General features: G+C 49.7%; 3 protein-coding genes across 3 annotated transcripts; 1 reads left to right on the top strand and 2 right to left on the bottom strand.

Annotated features, from left to right (window-relative positions):
* Window positions 1-4,219: 4,219 nt before the first annotated feature.
* BCR38DRAFT_484727 (versicolorin reductase) lies at window positions 4,220-5,116 on the top strand (the record flags this gene model as incomplete). Its single annotated transcript, XM_040863784.1, has 2 exons — window positions 4,220-5,027; window positions 5,082-5,116. 2 exons carry the CDS (start codon window positions 4,220-4,222, stop codon window positions 5,114-5,116), a joined length of 843 nt encoding a protein of 280 aa, XP_040716440.1.
* Window positions 5,117-11,080: 5,964 nt separating this feature from the next.
* Window positions 11,081-12,334, bottom strand: BCR38DRAFT_340734 (uncharacterized protein; the record flags this gene model as incomplete). The annotated part of the gene is made up of 1 exon (XM_040855808.1): window positions 11,081-12,334. One exon carries the CDS (start codon window positions 12,332-12,334, stop codon window positions 11,081-11,083), a length of 1,254 nt encoding a protein of 417 aa, XP_040716439.1.
* Window positions 12,335-13,212: 878 nt separating this feature from the next.
* BCR38DRAFT_432345 (uncharacterized protein) lies at window positions 13,213-14,200 on the bottom strand. Its single transcript, XM_040860179.1, has one exon. It carries the CDS (start codon window positions 13,733-13,735, stop codon window positions 13,229-13,231), a length of 507 nt encoding a protein of 168 aa, XP_040716438.1. The 5' UTR covers window positions 13,736-14,200; the 3' UTR covers window positions 13,213-13,228.
* Window positions 14,201-18,542: the final 4,342 nt, after the last annotated feature.

Raw genomic sequence — 18,542 nt, 5'->3', positions numbered from 1 at the left:
GGGCGTTTTATGGATCAGGGGATTCTTGTTTTTTTTGGATACGGTCTGATGAAAATTCACATACACCACAGGGAAACGCTTCAAGTTGGACCCGGTTGGTTGGTCGGAGAAATGGAGTTAGGCTGGTTGGCATCCGTGGCATGTATCACTGATTTATGGTTTTTCTCATATTTCCCTGTTTCCCTAGATCTAGATCTGAAAGTTCGGGTTTCGCTGTCAACCCTAACTAGTTAATGCGAGGGGCGGGGTAGGGGGCGTATCGGCTGCTGGCTACCGCAATTGCATATCGGTTCTTATTCATGTCTATTCTTTTTTTTTATAGTTCGATATTTCATTCATTGACTCAGCTCGGGTTAGACGTTCCCGCACCCCTTAATCCTTGTTTGTGCCGAGTTGGAAGAGAAAGGAAATATACCAAACCAAGATTTGCTAGCTGAAACTCGAAACGAAATTATTCAATGCATTGGATCATCAGGACTGCCTAGCCACGTGATGAATCATATACTACTGTCTTCTCTCCTGTGCTCCTTTGCAAGCGTTGAGAGTCCTTGGGGCGCTTGCGGGGGCTACGTCTTCAAAAGGTTTGAAACCAGCTTACATGTGAAATATCGAATCTTTGTATTCTAGATTTTCCCTTTTCATCATTTACCGCACAATAGACAGGGTCGTGTTTCGGTTCCCTCCCTACACTGTATCTCCAGGTTCTCAGCTCCGAGGACTGCTGGGCTTAGCCTTGCATATTTTCCATGTCATGTCTGTTAGACTGGGCCGTATTTAGCGAGACCAAGAGACGGATGGGGCGGCTTACAGTGGCAGTGTTCCTCGGATTTGATGTGTAGCTTGCGCTCCCTGGACAAATGCTCATGTTGCTTACATCCTGCCGTGCTGCAGAAAAATAACCCGAGGTAGATTAGAGGTTCCGTTGCTGGGCCGCAATTGAGGGCAGGATGGCTCACTCATCACATGATGAGCTGTTTGTGATGGCCAAGTCGTTTCTCTATACATATCTTTTCTGGCTAGTGTCAATTTCTCGAAACTTTACTTACCTAGCCTGTGGCAATTCCTAGTCGATGACAGTGCGTCTGCGTGTTGCCACAGCAAAGAGATATCCAGGTCAGCTTATTAGCTTGGTATACCAGGACCATTGAGGTCAGGCAAGGCAACAAGGAAGGTTGAAGTGAGATGAGGCGCTAACGTCAAGCCGTACTTTGGACGGTTGTGATGGGCTCAGATTGTTAGTTGCAGCGCTCTGATCTCTCCAAGTTGGCAAGTTCCCAGGTGAAGGAAGGGATGGCGAGATACGGGTTCCAAAGGGCCAATGTCCATTTTTCTTACAAGTGCGTGCATGCTCTCAATGACACATACATATAAGTGCTGACACTTCAGCAGAGGCGCATTCGCACTCGCCTCAATGACGATGGCATTATCTTGCGCTAAACATACGATACGGCACACCTTGTCTTCGAAGCCCAGGAGCTCGAGCTGTAAACGGATGGATTAGGTGGGATTGGATTAAGCCCACGTAGCCACATTTGCTGGGTTACGAACTCCACACAACGTGCTTGACAGGGTGGGCGCTAGTGCAACGAGTCTGTGCTCTCGAGTTCGATATATCCTCTTGGCCCGATCGATTAGGTTGAAGAACACGTTCCGTTCGAAAAGTACCCGCGACAGAAGCTTGGCGATCTTAGCACGAAAGTTGGGGGCGTTGGGGACTCTCTGGGATTGCGCGGACCAACATAATGCGGCGGTATCCATATATTGTATTTTGTGTGGATAGACGTGAAGCAGGTTGGGAATGTTCACACCGCCTTGCTATCTCGCAACTCCACAAGCTAGTCGAATAGCACGCGCTTGCGATGTGAGGCGAGGTGCAGGCTCTGTTATACGGGGTATGCAACATGTAGCTAGCTGACTTGGTGACTTCTTACAGTATTACTTGGTTTGCATTTTGGCCATGCTAGCGTCAGTAATTTACACCAATAAGAAAATAGATAACAATGTGGGTTTATATAGAAAGAGCCTTGTGCCGAGCATGACGGTGCAACATAGCCATACGCTTGAATTCTTCTGTGAGACTAGACTCGAAGACGACCTGATATGATTTCTGCAATATGAGTGAGAACTCTGGATCTTTCTTGGTCTAGACCGTTGGAAATAGACAAGCTGGTGATCAACCAGCACAGGAGAATGTCGCGTCTATACACGTACTACACAAGCGACATGCTGCATCTGCGGCGACGTTCGATGAGAGCGCAAGCGAAGAATCTGATGGTGGAATATTACAAAAAAATCGGCCCAGCACCCAGAGTGCGGTTGCCGCACGGGAAACCTAAGTGGTCAGTCGGAAGGTAGTAATTCCGGTTTGCATTACACAACTGCATTGAAGTACTTCGTGTCAGTAAATCTGGGCCCTTTTGGGAAGTGGCATTCTCTACCAAATGACTTGCATCGCCAACCCGCAGTCACCAAGCCAATATGACCGCGACACCAGCGATAACAATCAGCACATCTAAGGGTCCTCTCATGCGTGGCTACTTACACCCCTCAGGCAAGGTCCCGAATAACACCCATACACCTCCACTGTTTGCTCAGCTTGCTGGAAGATGTCTGGATCCAATTTCCTGCAACTCATACGAAGCGTCGACCCGCAGTTGTGCCCACCTTTCCGATGTGGATTTCACCATGTAAGCTAAGCTCTCGTTAGCGTCGTCGCTGATACATAGTAAGAGACGAAAAGCAAAAGAGGGCAACACGAAGAAGGAAAATCATCTGATCTCGCCTCCGACGTAAGTACTTAGGCAACCGAGCGGCAGCCGTGATAAGATTGCAGCTGACGCCGAGCCGCGGACCAATGCCGGTGCTAATCAAAGAGGAAATTGTTCGGCCAGGTGCACAACACAATATTGTCTACCTGGCGAGTACGGGGGACCGTCTGGGAATTGGAGGGTTGGTATATGTCGTTCGATCTATATGCAGGCTAGGTCTCAACGAACTCAGGGCTGACTGTAGTTTTAGAACTGGTTGTGATATGGTTATGGATGCTTTCCGTGAGTCAGCGTTCGTTAAGGAACCAGTGACGGCTCTGGAGACCAGGGTGGAGAACAACATGTCCCGGCAAACACCGACCGACCTCTTCGGGCAGCTGAATGCATTCTTGCATCTTGGCACGAATAGATACCGGACCCGTTGCCGGTTGGCTTTGAGCATGCCTTGTCCCGTATCGGGACTTTGTGAGCGGATGGCCGCCGATTCGAGGGTCTAGATTGCATTCAAAAACATCCCATGCGTCTACTCTGCGCGTATTCTTTCATTATTGATGATTTCAACATGTCCTCTTCCAACAAAATCCTCAGTTGTCTCCGGCTTTTCTCAACCACGTAATCCCCATACTGGATAACACCCAGACGCTCCTGTAATCTGCCCCGCAACAGTGCGTTTGTACGACTTGAGGTTGCGATTTGGCGCATTGCGTTCAATGAGCCGGTTAGGTTTCGCATCCTAGGGCCCTTCGCTGAGACCCGAAGTCGCTGAGGCCCAAGGTCCTGTGCTACCTCTCTCAGTAATGGAATCGGAATCAAAATAATTCCGCAGCCGTATTGTGGGCGAGCTGTAGCCAACGGACGTCCGTTGGGGCGCTCGACCTGGATGTCGCAGGGCACTTGTAGTAAACTGGAAGCCTAAGGCCACTGCGGGTTTTAGTGCCTAACAGAGCGCTGTGGGACAATATCCGGCTGCTGTGGCGATTTGCTTCCCCTGTGATTCGTGCAAATAATCTTGAAACTCCTATGAAGCTGCTAAACGACTCTAAGTTGCTCGAGGCAAGGCAACATGTCCTTGAGAAAGTTGGGTTTTCTCATAGAACTCTAGAACCTTAAGAGCGACCACTGTTCTGTCCAGTAGTGGTCCATTGTAGAGGAAAATAGCGGATGGCGGTGCACAGTGTTCCAGGTCCAAGCCCGGCCGTCCCTGCGTCCGTCCGTTCGAGGGGAGAGCTCCGGACGATTACCCCAAACATGGGCTTTGAACTTCGTCCGGAACGGAACCCCAAAATACGGACATCATAGCGATTATCAAGTACGTATAAAGGAGTGAGTGTTTGGGGATCGTGATAGACATTGTTGTTCATTATTCTTCGTTCGCTCTTCATATTCTACTTCTATTTCCATCTATCTCAAAAGTTCCCGACTCGGTTAGTCCACTTCACTCTTATTCCACAATGGCCCCCTCCGCTGTGCAAGACGTTGCCTCCTCTGTGGAGCAGCAGCCCATGAGCAATCAGACCAAACCTCTGGCCGGAAAGGTCGCCCTCATCACCGGCGCCGGCCGCGGTATCGGCCGGGGCATTGCCCTGGAGCTCGGCAAGCGCGGAGCCAACATCGTGGTCAACTACGGCCGCAGCTCCAAGCAGGCCGACGAAGTGGTTTCGGAACTGTCCAAGTTGGGCTCCAAGTCTGTCGCGCTGCAAGCCGACATCAGCAAGCCCGAGGAAGTGGCCAGCCTTTTCGACCGAGCGCTCGAACACTTTGGCAAGATCGACATCGTCATCTCTAACTCGGGCATGGAGGTCTGGTGCGAGGAGACTGAAGTGACGCCCGAACTGTTCGACCAGGTTTTCAACCTGAACTGCCGCGGCCAGTTCTTTGTCGCCCAGAACGGGCTTAAGCATTGCAGCCAGGGTGGGCGCATCATCCTAACTTCGTCCATTGCTGCGCAGATGGCGGGAATTCCCAACCATGCCCTGTACGCTGGCTCCAAGGCCGCTGTTGAGGGGTTCACTCGCTCCTTTGCTGTCGACTGCGGCAAGAAGAATATTACTTGTAATGCTATCGCCCCTGGAGGTATCCAGACCGATATGTTCGACGAGAATAGTTGGCACTACGTTCCTGGTGGCACTAAGGACATGCCTATCGAGACAATTAAAAATGGGTTGAAGAAGATGTGTCCCCTCGACAGAGTTGGTGTCCCGGCCGATGTAGGAAAGGCTGTGTACTGCCTGGTCAGTGATGAGGGTGAATGGATTAACGGTAAGAGGCTCTTCCCATCCTGTTCAGGAACTATGGAAACTAACGTATGACTAGGACAAGTTATTCGATGCTCTGGCGGGGGTGTTTAAAACTGGTGCATCAGTTTTAAACGTCTTTGCACGGGGTTTGTTCGTACAGAGGCTAAGTTGACAGCTCCTTTTCCACAACCCCTTTTAGTGTACTAGTTAAAATAGGTTTGGATCTTGGTGCGTGAGCCACGTTTGAATAGGGTAAATGTTTAACTCCTTTACTTGCCTATGAGCAGTCGATACATGTTGAATTTGAAGAAGCTGCATAAGTAACATTTCTATGTCAGGCATTCACAGGTCACAGCTCGCCATCACATGCACTGGGAAATGTGAGTCAACGTGTCGCAATCCAGTAGGAAATATAGCATTTTACAACACCACCTTTCCCCGGTCCCCTCTTCCCCGAACCCCTTCCTCCGGAAATAATCAGAAGCTGCACACGCTCCAGTGCTGAAAGATGTAGTCTGCCAGTTCAGTCTCTATCACACAGCCTTGTGAGTTTCCCATTGACATCCATTGCGTACTTTACTATTTACCAAGTGTCAATCAGTCCAGGGATATACTGATTGGCTTTAGGGGTACTTATAAGTCAGGTTTAACGTATTGTATAAAACCGTATAAAACACCTGGGAGGATTTTAGGCCTTCCTCCAAGCTATAGACAGGAGAATTGATGATATGCGATCCACGAGCGACTGGAAATGCACAGTCGAACAGCCCTCCACAGATGATGTTACCAATCAACTTGACAGCTGGGAATGGGAAGCCCAGCGAATACAGCATCGCGAGATCCGAGTGTTGTCAACCAATCGAATTCTCATCCTATTCAGCGAAACCAACAAATCCAAGAGCCTCCTAAAAATGAGGCTTCCAGGCACCATACTAGGGCCTTGCGGCATTGGGATGCCGATACTCTAGCTTCCTCCACCAACCCACCAGTCAAAGTCCATCAGCCCCCTTTCGCACCATGTCGTTCAATCAGGCCGATAACTACTTGAAGAGAATATGAACGGATCTGGTGGGTGTAACCATTGACCACAACCACTCTTCTCTCTTCTAATCAGAGTCTGGGCGAGTCCGCCGCCGCTTCGGTCCCGTCGGTTCCGTCGATCCCGTCGATAACACTACTTTTGGCGAGCATTTAGCCAGCCACGGCGGCCTAGTTGTCGACTTGCTACACTGCCACGTGGAAAACACAGCGTTATCGACCAATCCATGTCAGAAACAGGCTTGTTCGGAAAGAATCATGGGTTGCCATCATTGATCGGTGAGAGCGTGGGATCATCGGGGATCATACGGTGGCAAGGCTGGATATCATTACTTCGAGAAATTCCATCAGCCACTATATTAGATGCTTATAAACTCAGTAAATTTACTTGTTGCCCCATCATCGAGCTTGGCGCCGCCTTCAAGGCCGTCATACTCGGTGGACCTATCGGAATCCAAGCTCTCAGCAAAAAGGGGTGGCGATAGCGTCCACTCTCTCTGTAATTTGTAAGCGACGCCAAAGTGAGGCCGATAAAACTAGGTAATTCATGATAAGGCTCGATGGTCCCCCAACTATCCACCCATGGCCCTGTGATGCAGCCCAGCTTGGCTTGGGTTCACGTCGTACAGCGTATTTAAGTGGCCTGAGTCAGAACTACCAGAACGGCGGGTGACCAAACACAGAGTGGGACTCTGCCGAATTTGTAACGAATCCAAAGCCCCGATATGTAGACAAGCTTAAAAGAGAGAATAACTGAAACAAGGCTATTGCTATTTTTTCTCCGACTGGTTGAGAACCCGGGACATGTAGTAGTCTCTAATCGGATCCCAGATGGGGTATCAAGCTGGCTACCAAGACGGTCGGTCAGCTAGGAACTGCAAGATTGACATCAAATTGTCTTGAATACTAGTTTCATGTTGTGTACATGTACAGAGAGATAGAGGACAAGACCGATAATAACGGCTCGATATACTACCCCCGACAGGAAGACCCTGGCATGGGGCATATCAGTGTAACCCCAGTCAGCAAACTGAATAGCAGGACTTTTGATCTGGCACCCTGCCTCTGGAAGGATGAGAGACGAGTTATGCTTACAATGAGCCACCCTTAGGTGTCGGCTTTTTGGGTGGGGAGGGAGCCAAAGTATGTTAACATCCTACCATAATAGATGTATTTATAATGGTCAGGCGGCGAAGACGAACAATCCTGATCGACTGCGCTGCATTGCTTACCTTGGGCCGCCACAACGAATGCAAACTCTGTCACCTGGTGAAAAAGAAGCTCCCAAGTCCGTCACCGCAATTCGGAGAGAACCTTGCGCCATAACACCAGTTCCTTCGGGCATGTGGCATGGGGAGCTCCGGAGTAAGTGAGTGTGCAACAACTTCTTGTACCACGGTTTAGGGATAAGGTTGAATAAACCTCGTCACCCTGCAGGAAAACTTGGGCGATAACATGACGTTGCTGAGATCTCAAATCCCGAATCAAAGTATGATGCTCATTCCTGGGGTTCTCTGATGCGTTACCGGAGCACGACAGCTATATGTGTACATGGTCTCCGACGTTCATTGAACAGCCAAACTCGTCATTATTATTACTCGCTGACAGTACGTTCGAAGGGCATGGCGAGAAGGAGCAGGCAGCAACCATACACATTCAACGTAGCATCTGTCACACTGCATAGCTTTCTAATGTCAACAAAAAAATCCAGCTCGAGTCGGACTTTGCTTTTGATACTAAAGTGCGAAACGAATTCCTCCAATATATGTCCGAATTGCTAAAATAGTTCCGCAATTCGCGATACAGAAGGGCCATTCGGGTGCATAGCCGAGTATCCCCCGTCCGGCGCTGCTGCCAACACACTGCACTGCAGTCGCCCTGAACAAATTGTTGGATCTATCACGAGTCATCATCGTAGCAGTAGCTCTATGATTGTTTATTATGCTTATATTATGGAAAGGAAAGCAGCAGCTACATGTGTGTTGGGTATGTCCACAATATTGAAAGAAAAAGCAGCAGCTATATGTGAGTTGGTTATGCCTATCTTGAAAGAAAACGCAGCATCATAATAGCTCGGCTCCATCGTTCCAGGACCTACTGGTACAGCGGCGGCACACATCCGGGGTCACCCTGGGAAAAGGCTCGCGCTGGACCTGTGAAATCAAGAATGTCCAGTTGACAAGCAAATCGGAGCTCCCAGATACAGTATAATATCCTTGGAAACGTATCATGTCATAGACGTATCACCACCGCCAACACGGCTATCAAGGAAATGCTCTCCTACCCTCCGAGAACTTGGTGCGGTGTGCACTCAAGAGTCAACAGATACCCGCGGCAGAATCCAAGGCGGGAAACCCTCCAGCCATGCAGTACTTATTGTGGCATTCGTGGTAATATCGATGATTGACATCGTCTTGTCCTGCAAACCACGTTTGGTGATTTAGGGGGCGGAGGGGGGTGGCTGGCTTGAAAACCAAAACTGCGTCCAAAAATTTCTTCTCGTGAAGAAAGTCGTCGATGTATCGGCTCTTTTAACCACGAATCTCGCATCTCAATGATGCATGCCCGCCTCGATCTGGGATCCGAATGGTCAACCCGTGCATGAGTAGACCAGGTCCACCTGCATATAGTGGTGGTTCCTTATTCCTCTTCGGTCAAATTGCGCGAGCCGCTACTGGCTAGAATATCTGGTGTGTAGCACCCACCATTCGTGAACTCCAATCGGCTATTGAGTTGTCTTGACTAAGTGACGGAACAAATACTTTTCTTTTCAAATAGCCAGTTGCGGGACAAAAACAGCTTTCGAGAGAATACTGGGAATTTATATGGCATCAGGTTATTCACTGTAGATAATCAATAGTGTGAACTCACTAAGTCCTACGCCGCCATGGTGATGGAGTACCCGTTGAGACATTCTGGGCTACTCTAGTATAGCAGAGTTGGGGGAACTTCCACTCTACGATTGCAAGTCTATAGTCAATGGCCAGCCATTGGTGTGTGCAGCTTGGGAAGTGTTCGAATGTTGGTACTCCAAGCTGAAGGTCCAAGCCAATAAATGCGTTCGACATGGCGTTGTAATCACATTCCGAGGACGATCATTCCTGTTTAAATGGCAGGAAGAATGTTGTTTGCATAAAATCGGGTTCCCGAGTCAGCGTTGGGACTTTGTTCTTGTTTCTGATCGACCTGCCGCAACCAGTTACATGGGATCTCGTGTAACACTCGGTTGTCCGCCTCGCACTTCATTGCCATGCCACTAATTATTACCGGTACTATGGAGGAAAAATTCGGTATCAAACCCTATGGGCTGGTTCCTTGGTAACTGCTCGCAATCACCCGGTGCCAAGCTTTTCCCACAGAAGCTCCAGACTCGGTAGCCTGGTCGCAGCTAAATTAATTCAGTAGATTGACCTCCAAATATCCATGCAGAACAATGCTATATAGCATACGAAGAGGGTGTGTACTCCATCTAAGAAGAGCACACACCTCACAAACAACAGGTGCGGGCGGCTGAGACCGACTTAGATCCTAGATGAACTGACATGTCGAAGATAATCAATACTTTGGTGCCGAAGGATGATTCGGAAAGACTGATATCCAATCGTATAAATGAAGGTGTCATCGACAAGGCTTGATATTCGTGGGTACGATACGCAGCCGTTTGACGTGATCAGCATATTTCCTCAACCGATCTAGGAACAGATACAATACTGCAGGTATAATTAATATGGATTGGTCATATGGAATGGTATTTGAGTTTCCCGACGATTAGGGTGATCCCACGCTTCGCCGCCCTTTTTTACTTGAAAATGAATTGACGCTAAAGGGGGAGTCACACTTAGATCCTCTCTGCTTATACTGTGACGTACTTGTCAAGATCACACCCCGTAACTGTTCTTCTTACTTCCTCCACTCGCCAGTTGCAGATTGATCAACTTTTCTCTACGTACGTAATAAAACATGACTTGCAGCTTGATAAAAGTGCGACTCTGAGAAGTTTTGAATTTGAAAAGCCCCCAATTCCGCGAATCATGCAATATTCCTAGTTTGGGAAACGAAAGGCAAGATGGTACGAAAAGAAAAGCATCTTCTTGTGAATTTCCCGTGCTCTGACATCTTACATATGTCATTGCTTTGGTGTCACCAAACTTATGCATATGGGCTTCACCCGACATTATAAGCCAGCCAGTGGATTGTGAGATCTATCGGAGACATCATCAGCTAAACACACTGACAAATAAGTTTTACATAATTATGGACACAATCGCATGAGTCATACGTTAGATATCTTACATTATGAATGCTCAAATGGATTTATGATGCCTCTGTACAGCCGTGGCGACTGGTAGGAACTTGGTGCCCAGTGCAAGTGTAGGCCGCGCAAATCCAGCGGCCAGCAAACTACAGCGATGGTGAGAGCGTATGGTGGAGATCAACTTTCTTTTCAAAATTCTATTCTTGCTCACATGCCGGAGATAATTCGCTGCTCGTCGCATCATCATAGTGGTACACAAGAAACGTCATACGTACGAATAAAATACCGACCAAGTAACCAGCGCCACCTCCAACGGGATGTAGAAAGCTAATCTTGTTGGCTCTACCCTTCGTGACCAACCGAGACGCCAAAGGGAAATAAAAACGTACACTAGTAGTACTGCCGCTATACTGTGAGTCTGACCAAGCACTCAACAGCTCGAATAACATTGGTATAACAACCGGCACCTGAAGTTTTCGTGTTGGGCATATGGTGACATAAAGGTTTACCCCTTCCCCCCCTCCTCCCCCTACCCCACCCCCCAAACCGCTTTGATACTCAGAATTCATGAGCACCGACATCCCGCATCGCTATGGCGATCCGCATATGTAGTCCCTCATATCCGGGGGAGAAATGAAGACGAGAAAAATGTGATGGCAATTATATTAGTCGGTGTGTGTGACTAAGTGAAGCAAAAACTTTTGGCATGTTCACTCGTAACTTCATTCATTCGCTTCGGAGTTTGTGCCTTTTCTGTTTCTGTGAACAGCCTGGGAAGATGGTCAAGCATAGGTCACATCGCCCTTCCTGTGACTGATCACCTCTAGCGTCGACCCCAAGTTCTGCCCAAGGTAGCCAATCATAGCCTTGCTGACCTCGGGATCGTCAGATAAGTCGGAGAAGACCTCTCGAAACCGCGCATATACCTCCTCGAGCTTGCGGAGTTCTCTCGCCAAAATCTCCAGCTCCAACCATCTTCCGTCTTCGCTATTGAGCTGGTAGGCGCCGAGGCTGACGCCCAGCGCACTCGGGGGGCTACTGTGACTGCTCATGCCCATGCTCCCGTTTTCAAAGTAGGAGTGCGACGCGTTTCTGTAAAATGAGGTAATCTTGCCCATCACAGTCGCTAGGAGCATAGCCGCTGTGTGGGTGCCCGAGCGATTCATACATTTGGAGCAAGAGAGCATGGCGGCACACCCTTCGACAGCCTTCCTGTTGAGTGACAGGACGAGATCAAAGGGTGGAGAGACCTGCCCCGAGGCATTGTGCAAATGTTGAAGAGACTGCAAGCAGACAGTAAAGCAGTTGCAAGAACCCCCGGCGGATGTCGAAGACGATGGCTTGTGCCGCGAACTTGCCGGTCGAATGTGTGGGGTGGCGGTAGGGCTCGGGAAGTAGTTTGACGGCATACTGGACGGGGTCGGCATATGGCTATATGCCATCATATCGTGGGTGCTTGGATCGGACCATCCCATGGGGGCTGTCATTGACAGGTCGAAAGACTGTGACCGCACATGTGCCCCTGGCATCTGAGCTACCGAGACGGCAACATCCCCGTATGGCGCACAGGAAAGGTCTGTCGGAGGGGTCCACGGCATCGAGGCGGGATACATCTCTGGAGGTGCCGACATTGAATCGTGTTCGTTCATCATCTGCTCCTCCACCCCCATGAGAGACAGGCCAGTGGAAATGGAGGGATTCCTGCTCATAGAGCCGTCAACGCTAGTAGGTGGAGTGGTCCAGCCAGTCTCGATTTTGAAAAGGTGCTCGGAGGGCCGAGTATTATAGGTCATATTGGTGTCCTCCCCCATACGGTGTCTCTCTGTCAGATCGTGGCCGGCACTCGCATGGTGACTTGCGTGGGCATCAGACTTTGGCTTGCCAGCCCTGCTGGAAGGTGAGTATCGACACTCAATGCCGCAGGCAAGGCAGCGGGAACATATTGGCCTGGCCTTGGAGCACTTGACCTTGGCCAAGAAACAGCCGTCGCACGACGCTCGGAGTCGGGGTTGACGAGATTTTGCGGAAGACGACATGATTTTGATTTGGTTATGGGAAATGATGGGTGTACTCAAGGAAGAATCGGTTCCTCTAATATAACAATCGTGGGCATAACTCAAGAAGGAAAAAAACGAAAGGAGAGGCGAGGAAACGCAGGTAGTAATATAGGACATGCGTGTATAAGCAAGACTTAACGGGAGTAGGGGTAGCGCAAAGCTTATGGGGTTGTATGGCAGTATGGCAGGGATTGGGGACGTTGAACGAAAGAGGGGATCGACGTTTCTTTGATGACCAAAGAGGAACGACACATGTCATTCTGTTGCTAGGAGTCCGGGGATGAAAAACGAAACAAGTTCAGCTGGTCGAAGTGGCAGAGCATTATGAAAAGGTGGAAGATGTGCAAAGCATCCGGGGTGTAAGAGAGGGAGTCTAGTTAACCTTGAGGTGGTACCGGATAAAGGCACGGGCGCTAGGCGCTGATTTGACGTTTGGGGGACTAGAGAGAACAGACCCACGCATGGAAGCAGAGGCTGTCTGAGAAAGCCTATTATCGAGGGGCCGTGGGGTTGACAGTGGCTGTCGAACCCATCGAGCGCAGTAGCAGGTGCTTGTCTTGGTGAGGTTCGCATGGTGTGGATGAGCTGCTGGGATTGCTGGGATGCTAGACTAACGGTAGAGCCGCCGGCACATTTTGACCGTAGTCCGCTGGGGAAACGGTGAGTGAGATAACCCAGTACGTAGTCTCAGTACACGTACCCGCTGCGTGAAGTACGTATGTGGCACCAATTGGCTGCGGATGATAGTGGCCGTTACGATGGGGGCATTTCCCCCAGGCAAGTCAGGCTTCTGTTACCAAACGAAACCACTTGTTTGGGCAAGAAGCGCTGATCGTCAATCGAATCTGCTGACAATAGACTGGATTGGTGTGGTTATTGACTGGCTACAAAGCGAAAATGTTGGCCTTGGCAAATGGAAACCGCAGCGTCGAGTCTGTAGCGGTACCATGGAAGCAACAGGTTGCTTACTGGGTTTAGAATATGCAGGCTCGGGTCTACCAGTGACACGAGATGCATGCGCAGGCCTGTATGCAATATACAAAAGGAATTGCGAAAGCCCCCAGCAGATGTACATGGGCAGAACATGGGGACGCACACGTAGATGCAGACGCAGATACCCACAGCAACAAGTTGATGAGATGCGGAGCGTGGGAGCCGACCACATGTGGACACTGCCAAGCGATCGGAGTAGGGATGCTCCAGGGTGAGTAAAGAAACAAAATTGGAGTTGACTGACCAATAGCGACTCGGGTGGAGGTGCCATATCTCCCCAAATGTCCCTCCCAGTCGACAGGGCCAAGTTGGCAAGCATAGACGGCATTGGCAGACCGCAAGATACATCCCTCCATTCCACCCATTCCTTCGATGAAGAACAGACATCCCGGCAGAGTGTAGACCTTTCAGAGTTCATCCTGCTGACAGTGATCCAAGTGTGGCCCTGCTAAGGCGATTTTGCCTGATGGAAGACAAGGGTTGTCGGTCCCGAGGATGGATTGGCCAGACAATTCAAGCTCTCTCGAGGACGACAACGACTTTGGGGATGGGCGCAAACATGTGGATGGTGACGGAACGCTTGCAGAATGAAAGGCCAATTTGCCCAATTTTCAGCTCAGCCCAAGCTGAAGGCCATTGAACGCTCTTAAGCCTCGGGGCGCGTTGACGCGAAGCTCCATCTTGGCAACTGCCAACCTGGATTTTCATCAAACTGTGAGGAAAGAGATGTTTGAGAGGCCTGAGTGTGCCTTCACAAGTGCTCATGCCCAGCTTCTGCTAGGTAGTAGATCATAAAGTGTAGATTTTCAGTGATTGCACGACATTAAATAGGTCGAGGTTGAAGTTCTGATGAGGACGCTGTAATAATGCCTAGGTACCTACCTACCTAACCTTGTATTTCTTTTAGGCAGAGCAGGATTGTGCACGTTCCTTCCCCATTGAAGTTCCCACGGAACAACTGGACTCGCCGGCGCCACTGTCACAATACCAGGCAGGTAACCTCGACCTCGTCTTTTGACGTATGTAGATGCTATCAATTTCTGTCAAGCTCTTTTAACTCGATCTTTCCTTTTTCAAATTCAATCTGCCCAACTTTAAAAGCATTGTGACAAACTTGCGATTGACCCCGTCACCTAGCGGCATTTTTGCTCTCTTAATCGCCTCATTATGGTCTGACATGCGCCTTACGAGGCCCCCCTCTAGTGGCATCTATCAACCCAAAAAAATTCACGATTGTTGGTCTCGCCTCAGCCCTATCTGATCCTCCGAGTTGCCCCACAATTCCGAATAATGCACAGATTGCTACCCGGTTTTGTCATGAATGCATTGTCATGAACGCACGGCGTTCCCATAAGCATCAAGCATCACATCATCGGCCTCATGGGCCTAAACAAAGGAAATTCGTATAAAATACATTGCCTCAAATCGACCATGAGTGGTGTCGCTTATCCATATATATGGATGGTTCTTCAGCGAGCGGGAGTCGAAAGGCCGGCCGGCTGAGGTCCTGGCCAGTCGGCACGACACAGCTCCCGTCCCCGTCTTATGTGAACGGACGCCAAAGTCGACAGCATCATGTGGTGCAGATATACGACATTTAACTTGTACGAATTAGGCCGCTGCATTTCCCAAGAACACGTGGTTGTCCGACCTGATCCTACTCCGCCCCAATGATCAGATTGTTGAGAGTAAGCATCGAGGCTGTATCTACGAGACAGAAACTATCAAGAACGGATATCATCCATCTGCAATCATGCACAATTGCAGTCAAGCAGCAAATCACATGCTTCAAGCCTCCGGCAAAGCAGATAGGTGCAGATGGGTGCAGAACTGCGGGTCGGTCGAATAGCAGGACCTATACCGACTTGCTGCCATGCCGTCGTTATCAAGAAACAGCGAGATCAAGTTTTGTTGACCGTTGATCACGTCGGCTCAACTTCCTCGCTTCTGGATGGGGTAAGGTCGGATAGTCGTCGCCATCGTCGTCGCCATATACAACTTCGTCGCCGCATCCTAATCTGGCTCTGGCTTAGGGAAGTCAATCACTTTTGACGTAGTATCTCGACATTATTAAGAGTTTCCTTTCTGATTCAGGCTCATTCCCAGAGTCATTTATCATAGCCCATCACATCAAGCATCATCTCAATATAACCAAATCCATAACAAATCCAAGGATGAGAGCACCTTGGGAGAAGACCAAGGCTCGGTCCTGCCTTTTCAGCTCTCCAAAGACGGTCATGTACGCACGCTGCATCCCACTACGCACGCCGTAATGTCGACTGGACGAAGAACGAAGGGGAGACTCCTATTGTTTCCTATTATTGCCTTGGCCTGCTGAGTCGAAGCTCTACTGAAGCTAGTGCCCGAGTACGCTCAGCTTGCAATGCATATTGTCTGCAGACGGCGATATACATGCAGTCGGGGCCGTTGGCTTAGGAAAGGATCGGCACGTATCTTAAGCTGAAGGGTGTATATTGAGATGTGTCGTGGTTGGCGCTGGCGCCTCTCCTTCGCCTATCTACTCTAACTGGCCTTGTCTGACAGCTGCTCCTCAAATCATGCGTACATGGCCCACAATATAATGGCTTGATGACGACCAGGAAGGATGGTGGGCGACGTGGCTTACTTGACTCGACGCTCGACGCTTGTGGCTGGCGTCGGCACCTACAGAATTGGGCCTGGGTCTGCCATTGCAAACGGTCACAAACAAGCTCGACGGGTGTGGACAAACTCAGCAAAGAGAACTCAGTCGAGCCTAGACCGCAGGATTGAGTTGCAACCTTCATGGCACGGTGATAAGCCGAAGGCGAGAAGGCGATAAACCATCATCACCAAAAGTCAAGCTTAGTGATAGACACATAAGCGAATCCCAGCTGGGACACAAGCTTAATTGCTAGTTCGCCCGATCCGTTCTAGCTTCGATAGGCTGCGGAGTGACAGGTCGACAGATCCCTACGAGGGGTTACATCCCAAGTTACGGCGGGCTGGAGACGGTTACCTATGATGTAACTGACTCATGGCGAGCCGGGAGATATTATAGTATCCTCACCATGAGGGCACTCCAAATGATGAATCAGCACGAAAACGATTCCGGTACCTGAGACTCTACTGGGGAGGTGTTCTTGCAACGCTTCCACGCCCAGAAAGGATTTCGTGCTATAAGGAAAAGGCAGGGGTGATGTGGGGTTGCTCTTGCAATAGTGAGTGCACTGGCCAGAAAAGCACCTGCTAGGCCGCCTCTAATAAAACACATCCTGCGATGGCTAGTTGTGCATCTAGTTATTCAGCCCAAGCTCACTGACGAGGTATGACCTAGCTTCTCATTGGACTAAGCCGTCACGTTACTGCTGACTAAAAGGTATTATTAAAGAGAGCGCAGAGCACCGCGCTATTATAATACAGACCCTAGCCCTCAGTCGTCCCGGACAGGGGACCATGGCATACAAAACAGCCTCACGGTTGAGATCCCTGTCAGAAGCTTTCTGACAACTTGTCACGAGCTTGACCTGATGTCATAGGCTATAGCACATCTGTGGTGATAGGAGTTCAAGGCAATCTTGACGGTCCTGTTGATGCTATATCGTTCCATATTGAGCGTCGTTTTCTGGAAAAACGACTCGTCTTCCACGACAACCTGCCCGGCGCTTTGGGTATGCGACCCACAATGCCCCGCTTCAGCTTATGCCGATCACTATTTTATCTGGTCGAGCGCACCGTATCCGTGCGGACGTTCGAGGACGAGACCGCTTTTTTTTTGGCCTGACAAACATGCTTGGATGAGTCCCGCAGCATGAATTGGCTCTCTGACTTCTGCGCGTCTTTGCTGATGCGTGGGATGAAGAAGCAAGCAATCGTGGCGCCCATGTTACCCACGGTCTCTAGACTCTTTCCGGCCGTCTGGCTTCCGGCTTATCCGGGGTTTTCACATCGAAACACTTGGTTCCTAGCAGTCGCTGGCTCATCATCTCGCCAACGAGGGCAAACGTCGAACACTAACAGCTTCAATTATAGATTCGCGTGCATATGCGCCCAGGCTTTCAAGTCGGGGACGCTGTTCCGCTGGGATGTCCCTGACTATAACACCGTGATTTGAACCTAAGCAAACCTTGAAGGGCTGCCGTAATTGGTGCTGATATAGCATTTATGCTTCTTCAGATGAGTTCTGATTGCTTATCCGCATCCAGTGAACAACAGTACACGCCAGCTTCCACTACGACTCGTCTGCGAGGATCAAGCTATTTTATTTACAGGAACATGAACCCAAAGATTATTAAACAATGAATGACTCGACATTCAGGCGAGCTCTTTGTAATGACATATAGACGCCAGCAGTTCCAGCTGGGTCTAACGCTAACCAGCATCGCAAGACCCCAACGAGATTTGCTTACAGCTAGCATTCCGGCTTGGAGTCAAGCTGGATTCTGAAGTTCGTATTTCCTTCCCCAGCTTAATAGACAACTAAAGGTATCGCGCTAATGGACCTTTGCTGCGGTCTACAACATGAATTTGCGATTCGAGAAGCCGTTGCGCAACCGTCTCATCCACACCTGCCTTCGGATTATTCCCACTTACACCCCGTCCGCAAGTGCCTCAAGCTAACAGCCTCAAAGTTTCTTCCTCGCAGCTTTGCCATGCAGAAAAGCTTTCCCGGAAAGGCATTTCAGAGGATTTGAGTTTGGGCCTGCTGCCAACGGCTGAGTCAAGCAAAGCAGCCGGTTTCCGAGTCTCTGGGCGCAGTCCGAGAGTTGTCAAACTTCTAAAGAAGAGCCATCGCTTTACTTGGCAATGCCGCTAAGAGCAAGAGAGCTCACAAATTTGGGAAACTTGGGCAAAATGCCTCTCTAAGATTGGGGGAGAGAGGAAGAGCGCGCACACAAGATTCCAAATCTGACGTTGCGCAAGTTCGAAAAGAGATCACACACCGGCACTTGTGTAATGAAAGCAGTGCTCATCAAAGAGCACAGCTTCAAGACGAGGACCCTGCCTACGCGCTAGCATAAGCAAATTAACCAGCACACTACCAAGAAGCCGTGGCGGAGCAAGACTGTGGAACCAACGGTAATACCTCTATGAGAGTTACCGCGGGTCACGGCATCAACAATTGCGTCGAAGCTCATTCATTCATTGAGCTGCTGGCCGGAAACGCTTCCTGAGCTTGACCTGCCCGCATTTAGTCCATGCCAGTAGGCAAGCT

Source organism: Pseudomassariella vexata (genome assembly GCF_002105095.1).
Source record: "Pseudomassariella vexata strain CBS 129021 chromosome Unknown BCR38scaffold_6, whole genome shotgun sequence".
Lineage (NCBI taxonomy): Eukaryota > Fungi > Ascomycota > Sordariomycetes > Amphisphaeriales > Pseudomassariaceae > Pseudomassariella > Pseudomassariella vexata.
This window is presented reverse-complemented; position numbering and strand designations above follow the sequence as displayed.

Coding starts and splice junctions, on each gene's coding strand:
- BCR38DRAFT_432345 (XM_040860179.1), bottom strand. CDS start 13,735: ATGTCTGTTCTTCATCGAAGGAATGGGTGGAATGGAGGGATGTATCTT.